General features: G+C 39.3%; 1 protein-coding gene across 1 annotated transcript in view; it reads left to right on the forward strand.

Annotated features, from left to right (window-relative positions):
- Window positions 1-22,268, forward strand: part of SLC6A1 (solute carrier family 6 member 1) — an 81,773-nt gene that overhangs the window by 34,873 nt on the left and 24,632 nt on the right. The window contains exons 5-8 of the mRNA XM_018554552.1: window positions 14,477-14,609; window positions 17,560-17,694; window positions 17,781-17,884; window positions 20,388-20,512. Coding sequence (XP_018410054.1) covers window positions 14,477-14,609; window positions 17,560-17,694; window positions 17,781-17,884; window positions 20,388-20,512 — 497 coding nt within the window. The remainder of the gene's footprint in view (window positions 1-14,476; window positions 14,610-17,559; window positions 17,695-17,780; window positions 17,885-20,387; window positions 20,513-22,268) is intronic.

Below are 22,268 nucleotides of genomic sequence, written 5' to 3' on the forward strand. Positions count from 1 at the left end.
TGTAAAGTGGTCTGACTTGTAGTAGTGCATGTAGTGTAGCATATAGATTTGTATGCCAGTTGACAGCGATCACTACATATGTCCGTTCGTTCTCGCCCAAACTAACATTTGGATGCATCCGAATGTCTGAATTAAAGAAATAACGAATCTCATTGTATCTGAAATTTTGATAACGAAAATTCAGATGCATCCGAATTCTGTCAGAATGTCATTCAGAATGGACTAATGTTGTTAAACGTAAAAATAAAAAAAATCAGCATGGGGTCCCCCTGTAGGAATTTTAGGGGGGAACCCCATGTGAAACCCCCCCCACTTGGCAAACCACCTAGTCCCCATGTTGATGAGGACAAGGGCTTCTTCCCCACAACTCTGGCAGGGGGGCTTAGCTGATTCTGGATGCCCCCTTTCATAAAGGGGTACCCAGATGTCGCCCCCCATGAATGAGTAAGGGGTAGTTGTTACCCTACTTATTCACCAAATAAACAGTAAGATAGTAAATAAACACACCACACAGGTTCGTAAAGTCCTTTATTAGTAAATAACCAAAATACACAGTTTTGACAAGTCCTTTATTTTAAAAAATCCCACAATGTAAATCCAACGCCAATCACATCGTCCATCGATGTAGAGCCTTGTCAATCACAATGCCCGCCACTCACTGACTTGATAAAAGAAAAATCCCCACCGCCCACTACCACGTCTAAACCCAATGAGCTCTCACTGCAAGGGATATCTTTGCTCTGGAATTTAAACAAAGGGGTGGAGAAAGACGTGGCATCAAGTTATGAGCTCCACCCCTTTGTTTGCATTACATGACATTTCTCGATCCCCTAATGGAATGTAAACAAAGGGGCAGGGCAAGTCCCATGCCATTATGACTTTCTGCGCCCCTTTGTTTACATTTCAGATCAGAGCTGTCAATTGCAGCTGAATAGAAATTAAACGAAAATCGGAACAGAAACTAAACAAAAACTAAACAAAAAGTCTAGTGATCACTGACTGTGAGCCATTGTTTTTCTCCTGTTAATAAAAGCCTATTCATACATGTGATCAGTTATGTGAATCTGCAAGCTCCAGCACATATTTCTGTGATCTTGGACATTGCAGCAACATTGAGCTCAGGCTCTGCAACAGTGCTGCGTTTGCACAGGTCTTAAAAAAAAGGGAGAGCTTGTTGCACTGATGCTGGGGGCACACCCAACATATGGGGCGACCCAGATCGCATAGAGAACAGTGCTGCATCCTCCCAGTAGTAGTGTTCTATCCAGGCTTTGGGCAAACCACAGTGGGCCTATATGTATTGCAATTAAAGTAAACTACAAATTTTAATAGTATACGAACAGACCGCATTATCCAGAGAATTCCAATAATGCAGACTTTATTGAAATTCACAGCAAATACAGTATAACAATGAAAAAGTGTATAAAGCAACAAATGCCAGCATTGCACACCCCCAACCAGCTACAACCTCTCACATGTTTCACCCGTAGGCTTATTTGTAGAGGTGAGAGTTATTCACCTCTATGAATAAGCCTACGGGTGAAAGATGTAAGAAGTTGTAGCTGGTTGTGCAGTGCTGGCACTTGTTGCTTTATACACTTTTTTTCTGTGAATTTCAATAAAGTCTGCAGTATTGGAATTCTCTGGATAGTGCGGCCTGTTCGTATACTACTACATTCCAAGGTGGAGACGCACCTATAGGACCAGCACCTGGGGAGTCCTGATGGCGGCTAAGGAATTGGAGCGGTGAGATTTCCTTTGGCCCTCCATACAAATTTTAATGCTACACAGTGTTTTTAAATGTTTAGGACAATCTAGAATGCATAGTGCATCTTATTGTAGAGGTAAACTAACCCTTTAAACCAGGGTTGGGCAACTCCGGCCCCCCAGCTCTGGTTTAGCTACAAATCCCAACATGCCTCTGCCTCTGGTAGTCATACCTGTAACTGTCAGTCTTGCAAAGCCTCATGGGACTTGAAGTTCCACAACAGTTGGAGGGCCAGAGTTAAACACCCCTGCTTTAAACCATTCTTGTACACAAAGCACACTCATGTACAGAACTCTTGCTCTGTAGTCCCTTGAGAAAGTCCATTGGACGAAACACGTAGGTGAGGAGCTACATGCTGATGCTATCGTAGCAGGTCTGGAGTGGCTTCTGGGTGAAGAGACGCAGTGTTTTGATTTCAATCGCTCGGGAGTTTTAACACCAGCTTAGTTCGTGATTTTACAGCACTGAATATTCTTTTTAAATGTAAGTGTTCTGATTTCTGTGAATAAATTATCATTTGGGAGTTTTTACACTATGTGCGATTGTGGTTTTCTATTCCTGAGAAAATGAGAGAGATTTGAGAGAGACCCTGTGCAGACTCGGCCTCAGCTGTCCGTGATTCTGTGGAGAGGGAGACATTGGACACCAAGGAAGTGTACACAGCATTTATAGACCACTTTGGTGGTCTGGATTATCTGGTGAGTGTGCTAGTGGTTGTGCACTCGGAGGTGGATCACTGGCATTTATTTGATGGTGGAGTAAACCACAGAAGTCACAATAGGTTATGGAAATCGATAGTATATAATTGTTTCACCAACTGAAATTGTTTCACCAATTTTAAAGCAAGTGAATATAAAGAATTGTCCACGATTTATTTGATTATCACTATTTATGGACATTTTTAACAAAAGGACAATATATAAGATTGAGTGACAATTGTTTTTTGTATGGACACATTTTTATATAGAGTTTACATATTCATTTAGGGGTTCACGTGAAGTGTGGGGATAGAGCATTGTTTAAAAAAAATGCTTCTTGCACTGCAGCACACCTATTTGGCCTATTCTGTTGCTTCTTCCTCACCCTCTCTGAGCTTTGGTGTTCAGTAGGTGGATACCAATTTATTTGCAGGTACTTACTTTAGATGCATTAAAAACATAAATTGAATAATGTATTAATGAATACCAAGCTGTATTCATTTGTGCATTTTATATCTGCCTGGAGTTCAGTTTTAAATTAACTTGAAGAGGATAAATTAAATTTGAGATGTTCTGAATGTTTACAGTTTTTTTTCATTTTATCCTGAGGGTAATTTATCAAAACTGGTGCAGACAAAATCTGGAGCAGCTGTGCATGGAAACCAGTCAGCATCCACCTTTCATTTTCAAAGCTTAACTGAACAAACTGAAGAGAGAAGCTGATTGGTTGCCCTGGGCAACTGCTCCAGTTTCTGTCTGCTCCAGTTTTTATAAATCCCCCCCACCTGTGTTTTGTGGACACCATCACTCCAAATAATGAGTACTATAATAGTCCACAAGTTTATTGTTTTAACTATAAATTGGCAGAATCTATCAGATCTATAATTTGTAAAGAATCTATAATTAATGTGACAGTTGCTTCAAAAAGTAAGACTGCGGAAATTATAAAAGTCAGCAAAAAGAGAAATATGGGAAGAGGCTGTAAAGTAGTCAGCGGGCACCTTATTAAATTGAATTTACAGCTTCAAGGTTTCACATCAAGTATTTTTTTAAAAGAAGGTCAGGGTATTCAGACAAATGAAGTGCCATGGCAAAGTTCAGTTCACTAATCACAAGACACCAGTTCTGACTCTGCCACAAGAGATATCTCAACCACAGTCAGGAATACATTCAGATGATTGATTCCAGCAGGGGACCAGTAACATTAAATGGAATAGATGCTAGTAAATTAAGAATGTCTTCTGGAGTTATTCTTTAGAATTATTACTTTTTTCAAAAGTACAAAAAGCTTTATCTCTCTACAGTGACAGATAATAGTGTATCCATTATCTTATACTGATATGTGAAGGAGGCAGTTTACTTCCATTCCTCTTGCAGTTTATACACTTTAATTTAACACATTTCCAAATGGTTCTGAAGCGTACATTCATGTTACAGTAATGCTGCTTTCAAATAGATAAAGTTGCATTTTGGTACCAGTTTAGCTCTTTCTCATGCTTAAAGCTCCACTCCAGGCAGATATAAAAGACACAAATGAATGCAGATATTTAGTAAGTCATTTTTCAATGTTTTTTTAAGTGCAAGCAGTTTAAGTACCTGAATTTGTCTGGGTGTCAGCCTCTTGCAATCCCTGCACAGCAGAGCCCAGGCTGGAGTGAGGGAGAAGCAGCATAAGAAACTGTGCTACAGTGCTCATATGCTGACAAGGAACAAATCTTTTAAATGCAATTTATTTGTGTAGTTAGCCATTTGCTTGGAATTCATCAAGTATATATGTAGCCATGATTCCCTTGGGAACTCCTGGAGATGTAGGCTTCTCTTACCTTTTTTTTAGTGGTGAGGTGATCTGCCCTAAGCTGGAAATTACACTCACCAACCAGTTTTGATACAAAGGGGGTGATTTACTAACCTAAACACACGCACGCACTAGGTGCGTGTGATTTTCACACAGCAAAACGTATTTATCAACCAAAAAGTCTCTAAAAGCATATTTCCACTAATGCCATATATGGAAAAATCATGCACATGATGCATATATAATGCTGCTTCACAGTTTAGACAAAAATGGTTAGCTCATGCATTTACATTCCTGCATTCATCAACGCAAGCAACACAACATAGAGCTAATTTACACAACATCACCTTGCAATGCTTGGCTTTGCACAACACACCTGCTGGGTGTGTACACACTACAAAGGTGTTTAGATTCCACCCATAGATCATGCTGGGAGGGAACACACTACAGAGGTGTATACATGTTCGTGGTGTGTTTATAAGGTTAGTAAATCAACCCCAAAGGGTTTAAATTGGGCTGGCACAAGCCCTGAAAATAGAACCACAATTACACTGATCTGAAACAACAGCAACAGGGTTAACACATTCTCAATCAGCAGAACACAGGAACAGCCAATTAATGTTCAATCTCTTTCTTCACCTGTGAACACACTAGGTGAAGGAGAGAGGAATGACTACCGACAAAAATATTACTACCAATGACAGAGTTGAATATAACTTGAATATAAAGGAATGCAAAAACAATGTGGCCTATTCATAATGCTTAAGCCCTCTCTAGCCACAGTGGAGTAAATAACTGCAAAGTTTGCCAGCGGTGGGGCACCACAACCGTTGTGGGAGCACATGACCTTCAAATGAAGGTATTTGTAATTTAATGAAGGAGAAGCTTTTACAAAATATCCTAGGATAAATGAAGATGGAGGCATGTGGAAAACCTCATTTAATAGAGTCCTACTGGCAGCAGCAAGCAATAAACAGGCTCAGTATACACAAAGGTGGCCAAAGGCCTGTCACCACTTGGATGCCAGTTGGATGTCCTCCTGGCAGAAGTCAGTTGTCTATCAACTTTTTCAGCAGGCCAAATGGTGATGGACGCAACACAGTCCACACGATCCACCAATCTGGGTGATGATGGCTTCAGAACTAGTCACTCTGTCCCTAGGTGTCTTTGCACTGTTTGCACGTTCTACATCAGATGAAAGGTAGCTCAAAACAATGGGGCTCCCCTCTCTAGCCTGTACCATCCTTTTAGGTATCCCTGTGCCTCGCTCTACTTCTCTCACCACACCGCAGCCTTGATTTCCTCTCTTCACACTCCTCTACCCAGGCTTACTCTGCCTCCTCTTCTTGTGTTCCGTGAGTAGGGGCTTTGTCCAGGCTACCTATGCAGAAAATCACAGGAGGCCTGTTCATCAAAAGCAAGGAGAGAGGGATATTAACCTGCAGCTTGGCTGCAATGCCTGGGTTGCACAGCTTGAAGGGGCTATCGGCCGGGGCTACACATATTAAACATTTCTTTTTAAATTAGATAAAGTAAGAAAGTATTAGAATCCCAGTGAGGTTTATTTTGCAGTCTGTGAGAAAGAATAACCCTCACTGTTTATCCTAGTACCCCTTTTCTTTAGAACAGAAAGTAATGACATATACACAATGTTAGAGTTGTCACAGGAAAAGGAAGTGATGGAAATTCTTCCAATAGACACACTTGTTCTGGTCACAACTGTTAAAGAGGGTATTTCTGTTCACTTTGGAAAGATTTTGTCTTGCTTCTCTAGGACAGAACATGAAAGGATGTCTTGCCAACAAGACACAGATAGCAAAATAAAAAAATACATACATAAATAAATAAAATTACAACCATTTTAATTGTTCCCTACTCTATCCAAACCAAAAGAAGATTTACTCTACATACACTAACCATTCAATTGTCATTCCTCTGACGTTAGAATCTAACAAAGGCTGTTGTGAGCTCTTTTTTTGCACCTTCTTTCATGTCGCAGCTTTATAGCAATTCCTAGAAAGGTGTGGAAATCTGAATTCTAATGGCAAGTTGATTTTTAACTCAGTCTTTCTAGATACAATTACACCATAATTCTTTTCCAGTTAGCCAACAGAAAACCTCCAGCCTGTGGGGAAAAGGAGGGATGAATGAAGCTAAAGTGAAAATAAGTGAAGTAGATTTTTCTATTTCAAAGGTTTTTATAGTATATCAATAAGGTTAGCACAGTACATGTAAGTATTGGTATATGCATACAGTATATGTTGGAGATTGAAAATGAAGAACAACTCAGTTGTGGTCCCATTTCACAGAGGCGTTAGCATGTAATAGAGTTCTCACAGCTGCTATCTAGGGATTGCTAAAAAGCTGTGCCATGAGAAAGGGAACAATAAAGAGCTTACAGCAACCTCTATGCAAAAGTACTCTTAGATGAAATGGCAAGAGGAATGGGGAGGTTTACTTGCAGAACATAGAATTAAAAATATACTTTTTAAAATTTTCTTTGTGGTTTTGCGCTGCTATAAGTCAAATTTCCTTACAAATGAATGGACAGGTTTAAGAGCTTCTTCTCTTGGTTTGTTAACAGAACTCAATGGAATCTTAGAAGAGACTCTTTCATTATTTGTTAGGCAGATAATGTTGTTCTTTGTTTTTCATAGAGTAGGCAAGAGGCAAAACCTCTTTTTATTTGCCTTTGTCCTATTCAGGGAAATTTCACTCACTTCTACACCATAACAGGATATGAGAAAGTGTTAGTGTCGCTGGGACATGAAGACACAAATAGCAATATTGTTCTTTTAGTTGTTCTTTTCTTTGAGCTGGGGCCCTAAAATGATTTTTACATGGTATTAGCAAAAGAAGGTTAGCATTCTCAACAGTTTGAACATTCGTATAGAATGAGAAGACAATGTAATGCCTTCATAAATTTGTTTCTATGTCATTGTCCAATCACAAGCTGGGGGAAGGTTGATTACCAGGCTGTATTTCTTAAATGCAGCACAAAATGTGAAGTTACTCATGTTACTGTGCTATTGGACAGGTATGCCTGGATCACAGGACAGGCTTAAAGCCCACCTCTACTTTTAAATAAAAGCTCTCACTTTAATACCCAACTCCGCTCTGATGCTGTCCCTATTCTGAGGTCCAGCACTGAACCTTTTCCTGGCTGAATGACAACCAGTGCCATTAAACCCCCTTCTGTGAGCCCAAGGCATCAAGGACAAACCCCCTTGGGGTCAATCATCAAGCCACCCTGGACTCACAAAATAATTCTTCAGAGAACAGTGCTACATCAACACTGGTGGGGTTAATTTGAGCTAACAGAATTTATATATATGTTTTGTAACTGCTTATTTACTTGTTTAACAGAATTGAGTCTTAAAGAGACTCTGTCATGAAAAAACAAAAAACAAGCAAAAACTTCTGCAGTTATAAATTACACCTTGGAAACCCTCCTGTTACAGCCAAATACTTGGCTGTGCTGACAAGTAAGGCTCAAAACTTGCATAGTTGGAATGTCATGTCAGGAAGTGCCAAATATTTACCTATCAGAATGGCCCCTTAATCAACTCTAACAGAAGGGTTTAGTTGGCTGATGCAGGTATGTACACTTCGAGATGGCTTTGTGTTATACCTGTAGAAGTTCCTTTTGTGTTATTTTCATAATGGTCTTTTTATGAGAAAAATACATTATGCTAATCTGGCTCATTGCAGAGCCTGGGGTAAACCTGTCATACATTTTCCCTGAAAACCTAGCAAAATATATAGTAGATAGTAGACAAACTATATAGTAGTTTTACTTTATGATTTAGCAAGCTGGAATTTCCCAGTAAAGTTTTATCAGTTACAATACACAAACGTAGGTATGTACTATGTACTAATATTATATTATAGTCAGCAATTTAGGCAGGGGAACCCTACCCCACCAGAGCTTTCTTAGCCCTTAGAACAGTTACCAGGAATAATCTCCTCTCATTTCCCAGCCAGAAGAAAGGAAATGATTTTGTTCTGGCTCTGTATACTCTTTTATGGTTCAGGAACCTGGAGGGTTAATTTCTTGATTGTTTCAGCTCCTGGGCTTAGCATTGGACCCCATCTGTCAGAGAGCCCCAGGAGTTCATAAGACTGGCCGGCATTCTAAAATAGTGACTGGGAGTAAAGTGGTTCAACTTTCAAACTATAAGGAAACACGGCACTTCTGTATCAATTGAAGATTGGTGTGTAATTATTAATTAATCAGTTGGCATACAGCATATGTCTCAGACAAAATCTCTTATGTGTTTCACGCATACTTGCACTTAATCATAGGGTATGGTTAAAGTCTCAGTTTTGCTTACCGAGCTCCTTTGGTGAAATTTGAAAATAAATGTTGTAAGTTATGGCTAAGGTATGTCTGCAAGATATATTTAGGATACATGCTTGGAGGGCATGGATGTGTTGGAGGGCATTCTTTTGGCTGATGTTATTTACCATACTTCAGTTTTATGCGAACTATGTTTTTATTGTGCTAAACTTCCTGACTAGTTGGGCCTCTGATGAAACTATTTTCAGGGTGGTGTTGACTGTACACACTGAAAACAGCTGTACAGAGTTTTTTTGTAAATGGAAACCTGTTTGGTTAACCAGATTTAGGAACATCAAAGGGATCATTAGAACAGCCAATCAAAAAATCCTTTGAGTGTCAGTGAATAGCAGTTAAATATATATGAAGCAAGAGGTTAAAAGTGTCTTGGGGAAATCAGAGACATGAAGAGAGACGCATAGGTGCATGCATAGATTGGACATAAATGCTGGGTCTATGAAGTGTCTTTATCTTTATGGAGCCTTTGTCATCTGAGGTCTAAATACACATAGAAAGGAACTTGAAGGCTTTTATTGTATTTGCATTTTTATTCGGTATATACTCTGTTGGACTGTTCCTGTTCATCTGTTTCTGGGATCCAATAAAAGCTGAAGTGATATTGCTTGAAGGTTGCATTCTACATATTCACCTTTATCCTCATATTCCTCTATTTCTCTTTATCTTTCCTTGCTCCTTTTTCCTTTTATTTAGAAGGTATGTTTTTCTATTTATGGAGTACCGCAGCGCTGAATACTGAAAAATGGCCTGGATGGGAAGGGGGTTTAACACCGCGGATGTCAACTGGTTAAACTATCTAATTAGTGTCCTTTGGATTTTACGCTAATGAGGGACAGTTTTTGGCAAAAGAAAAGGTCTAGGATAGCTGCAACCCCCAGGAGCCAATGAAAGCACATTGCACCCTAAACTATCGAAAACACCTTAATGTTGCCTTCATTTTGGGAAAACTCAAGTCTCAGTGGTAATGGGCTGGGGCACATTTTTGCAGGATTGCAAGTGTCCATAATTGCGCAAAAAACGGCAATGAGGCACAATGATGTCACCTATGCCTCTGGAAAGATGGTGCTAAGGGACGTATTTTTTTGGTTATCAGCGTGAATTTTCATATGCTATATAAAACCATTTATATTTGGGCACAGTGACCTGTGAGTAAAGCAAACTTTCCATTTTCATGGAAGATCTGCTTTAAATAGCACTTCATTCAAACCATTACTCCATGGAAAACACTCCATGGAAAATAAAAAATCTATATGCTTAAATACCAAAATAATAAGCACTTCTTTTAGTTACCTTGCAGTTCTATCAGATATATGCTTGCTATTGCCTGCACAAAGATTTCCATAAATATGACTAGCAGTGCAATAATTACATCCTGATTGCTCTTTTAAAGGCAGCAAATATTGTAATTTCTCCTTTTTAATCATGTTCTCCTCTGAGCTTCTCAGTTCAAGGTCATTTTTATGGTTTTGGTGAGAGACTGAATTGATCATCATATAAATTAGGAAACATTATTTTGCATAAGTTTTAGGACTGTATATTTATACTTGCAATAAAAATATTCGGGTCTCCTTAAGCATTCTTTTAGAAATACTTTCCAGTCAAACATGAAGCTTGTACACCTAAAGTGACTCAGGTGAGACACCCTACCTACTAAATGGATTTGTGTGCAGCTAACTCCTACCCCAGCTAAATTGCCCTAATATAATGGTATATTTATTTTCTGAATGCCGCGAACGTCAAGGTGGATATAACAGATTTTAATAAAAGTCAATTAATATTAGTGGCTTTATTAGAACTGCAGTGTTTTCTGTATTGCATTCCATTAATGTCTAAGGTTGTTGATTAATTACATTGTACACAAACCATAATGTGCTGTAACTCATGGCAAAATTGTATCAGCGTTCATTTGACATACTCCCATAATAATCATCCTTCCCTCTGTAGATTTAATTTTTCATTTTTTATGTTTTGTTTGCTGATTATTAGATTGTAATATCCAACAAGCAGGGTCCTTATGCCTTTGTCCTGTTTATGTTCTGCATTGTTATGTTTCTATATTGTTTATAATTTGTGGCAGTATATAAATTTAAAAAAAGTAGATTTTTACTGCTATATAGCTTGTAACAATTGGAACCTATCCACCTAAGCATGACCTACGCATTATTATCAGAAGAGAAGCAGATTGCTAGGTGGGTAGGCAAAGGTATGGCACATTGATTGTCAAGTTGAAATCTATGTTACCCAGTGCTCTAGGTGACTGGAAATTGCAGATGTTGGCAGGGTCTCAGCACTAGAACAGGTGCACAACCCAACGCAGAAGAAGGAGTGATAGAAGCTTTCAAGTTGTCAGAGAGTCAACACAAGACCAACTTGCACCTAATGGGCACCTGTGCCGAGACTATGAACATTAAAGCATTCAAATATTCTAACAAGCAGCAAAAGAGCTTTAAAAGAAAACCATCCCTGACCTCTCTAGCTGCTAATACTGTGAAGTAATTGATTCTCAAAGACAACAACACGTACTCTAAAACTAGGTTTCAATCGTGTTTAACAGTTTAGAAACACATGTTGTGCATTTACATTAAAAGGCTAGCAGGCTGCCACGAAAGTGCAATAGAAAGTAATACAGAAAGAGCTAAGGTTTTAGTGCCTCTGTTGTGAATTTGAAGATGCATTTCCATACAGGGTCCGTAGCTACAGAGGTGAATGAGGGCTTGTTTTAAAGAGTGTTACTGCTTGTTCAAAATATGTAAATGTGACACGTATGTTGCAAAGACATATGTATATGTATTTGCTGATGGCTCCCGAATGGAAATGCCAGTTGTGGCTTACTATTACCTGAGCAGTTGATCACAAACAAAATATACAAATCACTTTAGATTTTTTTTCAATTGCATAATTCTTCCGAGTCAGTTGCATACAATGTATTGAAACCAGAGACCACCAGACACCCAGCACTTTCAGCTAGAGGTCAGCAATGAAGTCATTCATATTAGTGTTAGTGGCAAAGTCAGTTTTAAAAATGTTAGTAGCAAAATGTCAGGAAGCTTGTAACCCTAGACAACTGCAAGGAAAGCCATTATCTAGGGAGAGTGGTGATAACATATAAATATGCAGTGTTTCCATATTCTATTTAAATGCAAATATTAATGTTTGACTGGAGTGTATCTCTAACTATATTGCACCATTATGTGCACTAAACAAAGGTTTCAGTAGGCTTTTCTCTCTCCTGTAGTCATAGGACTTGCCCATTAATCTAACAGAATGAGTACCTTCAAAGTGTGAACTGCGAAGAAAGATCTTTTAGTTTCACAGCTGTGCCAGTCTCCTCTATCTACATTGCTTGTGTCTTTATAAAAGGCATTTTTGAATGCCTGGCTCTCTGTATGTGGGTCATTTATTGTCTCTTTGTTGTCTGCTAGCTGCTTTACCGAAGTAGTCTGTCCACTTATCTAAACGATTTTATAAAGGGCTCTGCTGATAAGCTCTAAGTGACTGACATCACCTGCCTGGCATTTAAAGTGTTTGTAAAACCTAACCATGAATTATTTCTGTTATTTCTGTTCCTTTAATGTAAAAAAATATCTTTTGATGCTGCCAAAAATCTTCTGAAAAGAGCAATCAGCAAATAGAATACGAGGAACAGATAGCAGCAGAAAGCAAACAGAACCCCAAGAAATGATTTAAATATATAAACAGTAAAAGAATAAGGAAAGAACATGTAGGCCCCATAATGGATGCCCAGGGGAGGTTAGCTACCAGTAACAGGGAGAACGCAAACGCGTTTAACAAATTATTTTCTTCTGTCAGCTGAGATGGACATGGGTAACGATCAGGGCATCAGCTGTACGAACAATGACAACAGTTTTAATGCATCACAGTGGCTGTTGAAGAGCAGAGTAGTACAGAGGATAGAAATATTACATGCAAACAAATCCCCAGGGCCGAATAGGTTACATCCGAGGGTACTCAAGGAACTTAGCCAGGTTAGCAAGACCACTGTACATAACTTTTATGGACACTCTAAAGACTGGTATGGTACCGGCTGATTGGCAGAGAGCAAATATGATAACAATACTCAAAAAGGGAATTCGAAGTACAGCAGGTAACTATAGGATAGTCAGCTTAATGTTAATAGTGTGCAAATTATTCGAAGGCATGATAAGGGACTACATGCAGGAGTTTGCAAATAAAACTGGTATCATAAGTAGTAACCAACATGGCTGCATGAAGAACCGTTCATGCCAGACCAATCTATTAACATTTTATGAGGAGGTCAGTATTAATTTAGACAGAGGAATACCAGTAGATGTGGTGTATCTGGACTTTGCTAAAGCATTTGATACAGTACCCCACAAACGCCTAATACACAAACTGAGGTCTATAGGTTTGGATGAAAGCGTATGTACATGGGTGGAAAACTGGCTGCAAGAACAGACCCAGCTGGTAGTAATAAATGCGTAATTTTCAAATTGGGCAAAAGTGTGCAGTGGGGTGCCTCAGGGTTCGATCCTGGGACCGATCCTGTTTATCTTTTTCATTAACGACATAGAGATAGGAATAAATAGTTCAATATCGGTTTTGTGGACGATACCAAAATGGGTAGGGTAGTAAATTATGAACAGGAGATATTTGCACTTCAATACAACCTAGATAAAATCAAGGCATGCGCTACAATATCTCAAATGCGATTTAATATTGAAAAATACAAGGTTACGCACATGGTAACTAAGAATGTGTGTGCAAATTACTACTTGGGGGGTGCAACATTAGCAATGTTGAACATGGAGAAAGACCCCGGGATGCTCATAGATCACAGATTTGGCAATAGTATGCAATGCCAAGCAGCGGCCAGCAAAACAAACAGGATACTGGCGTGCATCAAAAGAGGAATTGTAGCAAAAGATAAAAAAGTGTTACTTCCACTTTACAAATCACTGGTTTGGCCTCATTTAGAGAATGCGGTGCAGTTTTGGTCGGCAACTCTCAAGAAAAATGTCCTCAATCTTGAGAGAGTCCAAAGAAGGGCTACAAAGTTAATTAAAGGGATAGAAGGCCAGAGTTATGGAGACCACCTCTAGCAATTAAGCTTATTCACCTTAGAAAAGAGGCGCAATGTTGAACATGGAGAAAGACCCCGGGATGCTCATAGATCACAGATTTGGCAATAGTATGCAATGCCAAGCAGCGGCCAGCAAAACAAACAGGATACTGGCGTGCATCAAAAGAGGAATTGTAGCAAAAGATAAAAAAGTGTTACTTCCACTTTACAAATCACTGGTTTGGCCTCATTTAGAGAATGCGGTGCAGTTTTGGTCGGCAACTCTCAAGAAAAATGTCCTCAATCTTGAGAGAGTCCAAAGAAGGGCTACAAAGTTAATTAAAGGGATAGAAGGCCAGAGTTATGGAGACCACCTCTAGCAATTAAGCTTATTCACCTTAGAAAAGAGGCGCTTAAGAGGGGACCTTATTGCAGTCTTTAAAACCATCAATGGGGACCACAATATTCGGAACAAGTTGTTTACACTGAGGACTATATGGAGGACCCGAGGACACAACAAGAGGTTAGAAGAAAGGGGGTTCAATCTTAGACTGTGCAAGGGTTTTTTTTTTATTATTGTGTGCCTAGTAAAAATGTGGAATTACCTTGGTCTTTATTCAACCTCACCTACTTTGTTACTATGTAACTATGATAACTTCAAGTGTTCCCTGACTAACTGATTCACAATAATTAAACTCTCCTGGCAAAACTAATGATTTGTGATAATGCATATATTACTATTATTATGTTATTATGATTATTATTACTATAATTATTATAATATATTTTAATATTTATCATTGTTGCTATTTTTCAGACGTAACATGCACCAGATGACAGATGGCTTGGAGAAACCAGGCCAAATTAGATGGCCACTAGCTATTACCTTGGCTATTGCATGGGTGCTGGTCTATTTTTGCATCTGGAAAGGAGTTGGCTGGACAGGAAAGGTAAGGCAATTACTACCCAAATGTATTGCTAAGTTTAGTGGAGCCAATAAATCATAGCCAAGGAAGTCAATTACCAGAATTATTTTTTTTGCAGCTTTTGAGATGTCTCAAAAAATGTATTGAGCCAGCATCTTTATTACATAAAATCATTTGGATAAATATCAGCAGAACTCAAGTGATATTGTATGTCCTGTGCTAGGAGGCTCAATCCAGTGCCTTGGCTGAACTCACCGAAAACTAGCCGCAAAAAAATGACATTCAGTTTGAAAGTCAACAGATGGGCGGAGCGAGCCATGACGTCACGGCTCGCTCCGCCCATTTGACATTCTCAGCTGTCAAATGCTACATATTGCATTCATATATATCAAATGCTTCTATGGTAAAAGTATAGATACTATAGTGTAGTGGTTATAGCACAGGATTGCCATTGTGAATGTCGCTGGTTCAAATCCAGGCATGGGAGAGTAAAGTTTTTGGGTTTTTTTCATAAACGAATTTCGGCAGGACTACCGCTAACTAATTTCGTCCGCAACTAATTTAATTTCGGACCCGAAAAACGAAACTAAACTAAACACATTTTTTTTTGTTTCAAAACGAAACGAAACTAAACAAATTTTTTGCTGCTGGTGCACATGTCTAAACTCTACCAAACAGAGCTGCTTGTTCCAAGAAAATGAAAACAATAATTGCCAGAAGATTGATAAAAACAGTTTTAGTTGGATCTATGATAAACAGGAGAGCCAAACTCTCTTTATTAAAGATCTGTATATGATTTTTTTTATTTAGAACAGTTGTCACTTTCCAGTTCACAATATTTTTTCACAGTTTTTATTTTAAAAAGTAGATGATTCACACTTTGTTGGCATGCTTTTCTTGTATTTGTGTTTTCTTATACCTATGTATAGACACTGTTGTAAGCTCTTTATTGCTCCCTTTCTCATATCACAGTTCTCTAGCAATCACTAGATAGCAGCTGAGAAAACTCTGTGTAAAAACTGACTTTACTTTAAATAGCAATAATAATAGGATTGCAAAGTGTACCTGTATAGTAAGTCTGCCTGGATACAATGACATCATCCCTCCTTTACCTTTTAATTTTTTTTATTGGCTGAATTTTTACTGATATAGCATAGCACTTTGGGTTTGCAGTCAAGAAAAAAAAAATCATTCTGGCCAATCTTGAAAGACGGGATGCGGCCATTATATTTTGGGAAAGGGAACAATAAAGAGCGTACAGCAGTCTGTATGCATAGGAATGGTTAGATTGGGATAGCAAGAGGAATAACAAGGGTCACTAAAAAAATATATATATATAGAGGCTCATGTGTATGCACACAGGAGTTACATCCTCCCTGGTATCAGGATCATTAATACCATGTTAGAGATGCCTTAAATGAGATGAGAGTGCACACTGCATGGAGCATGGACCATACAATGTACATTGAAAATGGAACATGGCTAGGAAAAAGAAGGAGATGCTTTTTGGCAGAAGAGACTTTGCATGTCTCTTTTGGGAAAAATCCCTACCTCCTAGCATGTTTTACATTTGTTTTACTTAACTTCCACTTTAAGAAAGCTTACAATCTATGAAAGGACAGAAATTGTAAATGCTATGGCAGAGCAAGTGCAAGTAACTCTTAATAATTCTGTGAGCTGGAGAAGAGATTTTTAAGAGAGCAGGAAAAGGACGAAGAATGTGTTTAGCTTCCCTGGACAGGTACATTTTTAGGAACTAATTAAGTCAAAACTTCAGCCAGGATTAACAAGCTAAAAATGAAAAAAACATTAAAGATAAAATAAGAACACAAGCTTTGGCTGCAATATTCATCTTCTATCCAAAGATTTCCCCCCACTGTTTTTTTTCTTACACCAGATGTCTCAGTCTGATGGCCAACAACGTGTTCAGTAAGGTTAAAGTCAGGGCTCTGTGCCGGCCACTAGAGTTCCTCTACACAAAACTTTGTCAAACTATGTCTTTATGTAGCTGGCTGTGTGTACTGGGGCACAGTCACATCAGAACAGAAATCTGTTGCCTCAAGTTCGGAAGTACACAATTGTCTAAAATGTCTTTTCATACTGTAGCATTAATGGTACATACATTTAGCCATATCATTTACCTTTACTTTATTGATTAACCATACAGTACATAGTTGCTACTCAAATATTTGAGTGATCCAGTGTTAATAAAAATTACTAATTAAGTAATTAATTTGAAATATTTGGCAATTTGTTGTTGTACAGAATTCCCCTTTAATGTAATTTCGTGATTGGCTCACTGGTGTTTCAAGCAACAACACTGTGACTGAACATGTGAATGAAGTAGGGTGTGACATCAGACAGTGGAGTGTAGAAGCCATATGTAAGTTCCAATACAAATGGCAGCAGCTGCAGGAAGACCAGAATTGAAGTTCCCCTCCAGCCTTTGTATTTTTCTTCTGCCAAAAAGCTCCTTTACCTGTCTGCTAGCAGTTTTAAGAAATCTAAATGATTAAACCAGTTATTTATTTTCTGCTAAAATCAAAATGTCACATTTGGGGATTTTGAAAGACAAATAACAGATCCCTTAAGCAGAGCATGGGGGGATTTTTCACAGAAAGCAGATTTTGCAAACTAATCTCCGACATACACCGTAGTAATACTCCACTCTCCTGCCTGGGTTATGCAGCCCATTCCTAAAATGCAGGTCATGGTGTGGAGACTGTATTATGTCAAATAGTTCTCTCTGTTTAACATAGCAGAGATATTTCATGATTGAAAAAGAGGCTGGTCACATTGCTTTGATAGGGTTCATGACTCAAATCTCCTCCTGCCTTTTTTTCAACACATTCATATTATTAGGAGTCCTGAAAGCACTAAGCATATTTGAAGAGCTCAACGCTATTTGATTTGAGATTTTTTATGCTGAAAAAAAGAATATTCCTATGCAATAAATAAATCTCTCTTTCCTTAGGTGGTCTACTTCTCTGCCACATACCCATACATCATGCTGGTCATTTTGTTTTTCCGAGGAGTGACTTTACCTGGGGCCAAGGATGGAATCTTATTTTATATCACTCCAGATTTCAGCAAGTTGTCTGATTCTGAGGTAACACACATCTTTTAGTTACACATTCTTACTGAATTTTAATTGTGTGAGATTACAACAGTTTTCTGTTATTGTCATGGTTGCAGGTGTGGCTGGATGCTGCTACCCAAATCTTCTTCTCATATGGACTGGGACTTGGATCATTAATTGCCCTGGGAAGTTACAACTCCTTTAACAATAATGTTTACAGGCAAGTGGATAGCTATATTCTTATAATCACTCTACGAAAATAGAAAATGTCTTTATGCAGCAGTAGTCCAAGTGTTGGAAACTTTAATCTGGACACCTTAATTAACTATGATGTTTAAAATCATTCTTAAGGTTTTATTGTGGTCCAACATTCTATATAAGTGGTCTGCAAACTATGGCCCACATGCAGGTCCTTTCATTGAATGCTGCAGGGGTTTCAGCACCCGGCAATGTATCTTGGGCACTGTTGAGTGATGTGTTATCCTTCCCAATGGTGCCTGTATAGTTCCGGCCATGACATCCAAGAGATGAGCAGTGCATCGAGTGTATTCAAAGGTAAGTAACCCTGAACACCAGGGCTGGGGGGGAGGCTTTCCAGATTTCACTGACAACAACAACGGGAATTTATTCCTCCCACTAACACCAATAATGGGGCACTTTTCTTTCCAATGGCACCAACCAGTGTGCATTATTTCTCTTACTGACACCAACCCTAGGGCACTATTCCTCCCACTGACACCAGCCACTGGGGATTTTGCCCCACTGACACCCACATTGAAGCACTAGTCCTCCCACTGACACCAATGATAGGGCACCATTCCTCCCATTAAAACTAATAATGGTGCACAATTCTTCTTGATGACTGCTGGGGCTGTTTTTTACTCCCACTAATAACAGGAACCGAACATTTTCTACTACTACTGACCACTGATTCCGGGAAATTTAATGTACTCATTTCAAGGCAATTTGTGACCACTGATGCAAGGCATTTGTTACTTCCATTGAAGCTAGGGCATTTTTTGTTGACCAACAGTTCAGGGGCCTTTTTTGCTCCCACCGGCCAACATACCAGGAACATTTTTTACTTTTACTGATCAATGACATGGGGCCATTTTTCACTTCCAGTGACCAACAGTGCAGGGGCATTTTTTTGCTCCCACTGATCAACAATACTGAGGCATTTTTTACTCCCAGTGTCCAACAAAGCAGGAACATGTTTTTTACTCCTGGTGATTTACAGTCCTGGAGCATTTTTTTTAACTTCTTTTGGTCAAAGTTGAGCCTCCCCACAGTATGATGGACAGTAAACTGGCCTTTGTAAAACGTTTATGGACCCCTGTTCTATATAGTTATCTATTTATACCATAAATCTCCACAAAGCTCCTACCGGATTCCTATAGAAGCAAGTAACCAGTACACAGAAAATGTTTGTAAAGCTTTTCTACAACAATGTGTCTATCTTAATAGATCTTAGTTCTAAAAAGTAATTGAACCATTCAAAGCAAAATATGTAAATGTTACATAATATAAATCATAGTAAATTGTTCTTGTATATAAATCAAATTGTAATTAAGGTTTACAAGCCTTCAACAGACAAAGTTATATTTTTAACAAAGACATACAGTATGTTCTATAATTTAAAAAAAAAATTGTTTCTTGTATGATGGCCTAAAAGAGAACAGTTATCCATGGAATATTCTGTATGAACCTTTTGTACATGTTTACAAGAGGTTTAAATACCCAATTCAAAGAACATTAATACATTGAATTTAGTTTATCTTTCCTCCATGCTTTCTGTTAATTGAGTTGCCCTTTACTGCACTCTCTCCAGTTCCACAATATCCTTTTTTTGTGAAATGGTACCCAAAATGGAACTGCATATTCAAGATAAGGACATACTAGTGCATTGTTTAGGGGCAAGATTTGGGCATAGCATATCATATAACTTTAGTATCACCCAAACGTTAGGCAAGAAGTTTCATATGCCAGGCGATGTACAGTCTTTCAGTTTATAACTAAAGAAAACTTATATGTAATAATATGTGTACATTTCTTGGGAGGGTAAGTATAGGGGGAATCTGATATACTTCAGGAAAATTACTATTTGCCATCTTCATTGTCTATACCAACTAAGTCACATGATCACAGCCACAGATTGCAAGATTTTGAACTACCGTTCAGGATTTGCTTGAAAGGAATCAGATTTGCCCATTACACTTTAATCTACTTAATTTGTTTTCTATGACATCAGGAAATAACAAGTCCTATAGAAAGGGCCTATTTTCACAGCTGGTTCTTTTTCCCTACTTCCCCCCACAACTCCATAGTGAGAGCTTTCTTATTGAATTCAGTGGTAAAGTTTACAGGCTGTACTTTGGTGAGTTACGTGCTGCAGACAAAAAGCAAATGGCAGAATGTGTAAAGTTAACATTTTGTGAGTTTTAAGTTTTGCTGCTGCATCTAAGCAATACGTTACATTTTCAAGAGACCGATAAACAAAACATAAACATGCACTCCAACCTGTATAAAATGTGGCACAAATAACCAAATATAGAAACCATATTCCATGGTGTAGTCTCTGTTGTTACACTTTAAAGTCTGTAGTCCCTTGCTTTTATTACTTTATAGGTATAGGTATATTGGCTTTTGTTCATCCTTAGAAATAAAATATTGATTTTTGCTCAATAATATTGCCACTAACAAAACATTACAATCTTTTTTAGAGACTCAATCATTGTCTGCTGCATTAATTCTTGTACAAGTATGTTCGCTGGTTTCGTCATCTTTTCCATTGTCGGATTCATGGCACATGTGACAAAAAGACCAATAGCACAAGTGGCAGCTTCAGGTGTGTATTTCAATGCTGATTGGGTTAGCATTTCTATCACTGGTAGACAGAGGCACAGGAAATGTATCAGAGGTGGCAGCTGCTTCTAAGAAGCTCAAAGGTAAACTTCTATATCACAAGTGTGTTGCTAAATAGTATGGCATTAAAACATAGAAATGTTGACTAATATTTTGATCCAAGGATGAGGTATGTCATATTATTCCACTGGTAGCAGAATTATTTAAAAAGGCACGTGATTAAGTAACTAAAATAACTATGGAGAATAATAGCGATGAACCAATACCGATACTATTGGTACTGGTGCCAATACAGAGTATTTGGGTGACTACCCATAATGCTCTGATACTTACCCCGATAACGAAACTTCCGGTCAGAGGGAGATTCCATTTGACCGGCAGTGCTGCGAGGTAGCATGCAGCAGGCTTCCCTGCCAATCAGGAAGCCAGGCAGCATGTCATGACTCACCTCTTTACTCTTTACTACTTGCTAGGGAGTCTGGCTTCCTGATCAATCGGGAAGCGGGGCCAGGGGCGTAGATAAGGGGGAGATAGGGGGGTTCAAACCCCCCAGAAGGTCCTGGTAGTGGGGTTGTGAAAGGGGGCAGAGGGGGTAATGTCTTCCCGAGCGCCCGCCTGAAGAACATCAACAGACAGGCATAGCTGTCCAAAGGGATGCCGGGGATGTCAGGGATGTCCTGTTTGATAAAACATCGGTGACGGCTGGAGGAGAGCTGTTCACTGACGCCGATATTTTATCAAACAGGACATCCCCGGCATCCCTTCAGACGTGTATATGCCTGCCTGCCTGCCCCTGGATGATTTGTGCATGCCTCAGTGCGGGCAGGGTGTCTTACCAGGATCAGAAGGATGGATAGAGACAGAGCAGGCAATCAGGTAGCAGGGGTTGGGGAGGGGGGCTTTGTATTATCTGTGAGTAGTGAGTATACTTCTGTTTTTAGTCTTAAGTCCACTATGTTGCAAAGTCCAGAGACTAGTGCTTTCCTATCTCCAGACAAATGTCCTATATCCTAAGCCTAGTGCGTTCCTAAGGGTCTGTGGACACCTGGACGACACATCACCGCACGTCAATCGTGCACGATTTCACGCGGTCAGGAGTCGCCTAGGTGTGCACCGATTGCGCTGTGGGTGCCATCCATTATTTTGTAATGGCACCCCAGTCGCTCCGGGCAGATTGCGTGGTTTTCCGCCGCGATTCTGCCCGTGCTTCCAAACTTCCACGCTAAAACAGCCACGCGTTTACATTTTTCTGCGATTTGCCGTGCGGATGTCACCCCATTGAAATCAATGGGACCGCACAGCAATCGCGGACTGCATTGTGCAGGACCGTGCAATCCCGGGACTCGCGTTCCCGGATCGTGTTATTCTGCACCGGGTGTGAGTCTAGTGCGTTCTTAGTCCAGAGTCCACAGTCTGTACTGGATGGCAGGCTTATAAAGAGAACCTGTCACCTCCGAATGCTATCACACAGGAACTTGTTAACCCCTGTGTGATAGCAATAGAGTTAAGTGAAAAAAATAGAAGAAATTAAAGTGAAAAACTGATCAAAATAATGTAAAAAAAAAAGGAAAACATTATTAATAATAACCCGCAGAGCCCAACTTGAAACCCTACCATCCCACCTGAGACCTCACACAGCCCACCTGAGAGCCCCACAGGCTACCGGAGACTCCCCCAGCCCACAGGAGACTCCACACAGCCCACCAGGCAACCTGAGACCCCCCCCCCAGCCCACCCAC

Source organism: Nanorana parkeri, unplaced genomic scaffold (genome assembly GCF_000935625.1).
Source record: "Nanorana parkeri isolate BGI_ZX_2015 unplaced genomic scaffold, ASM93562v1 scaffold164, whole genome shotgun sequence".
In the NCBI taxonomy this organism is placed as follows: Eukaryota; Metazoa; Chordata; class Amphibia; order Anura; family Dicroglossidae; genus Nanorana; species Nanorana parkeri.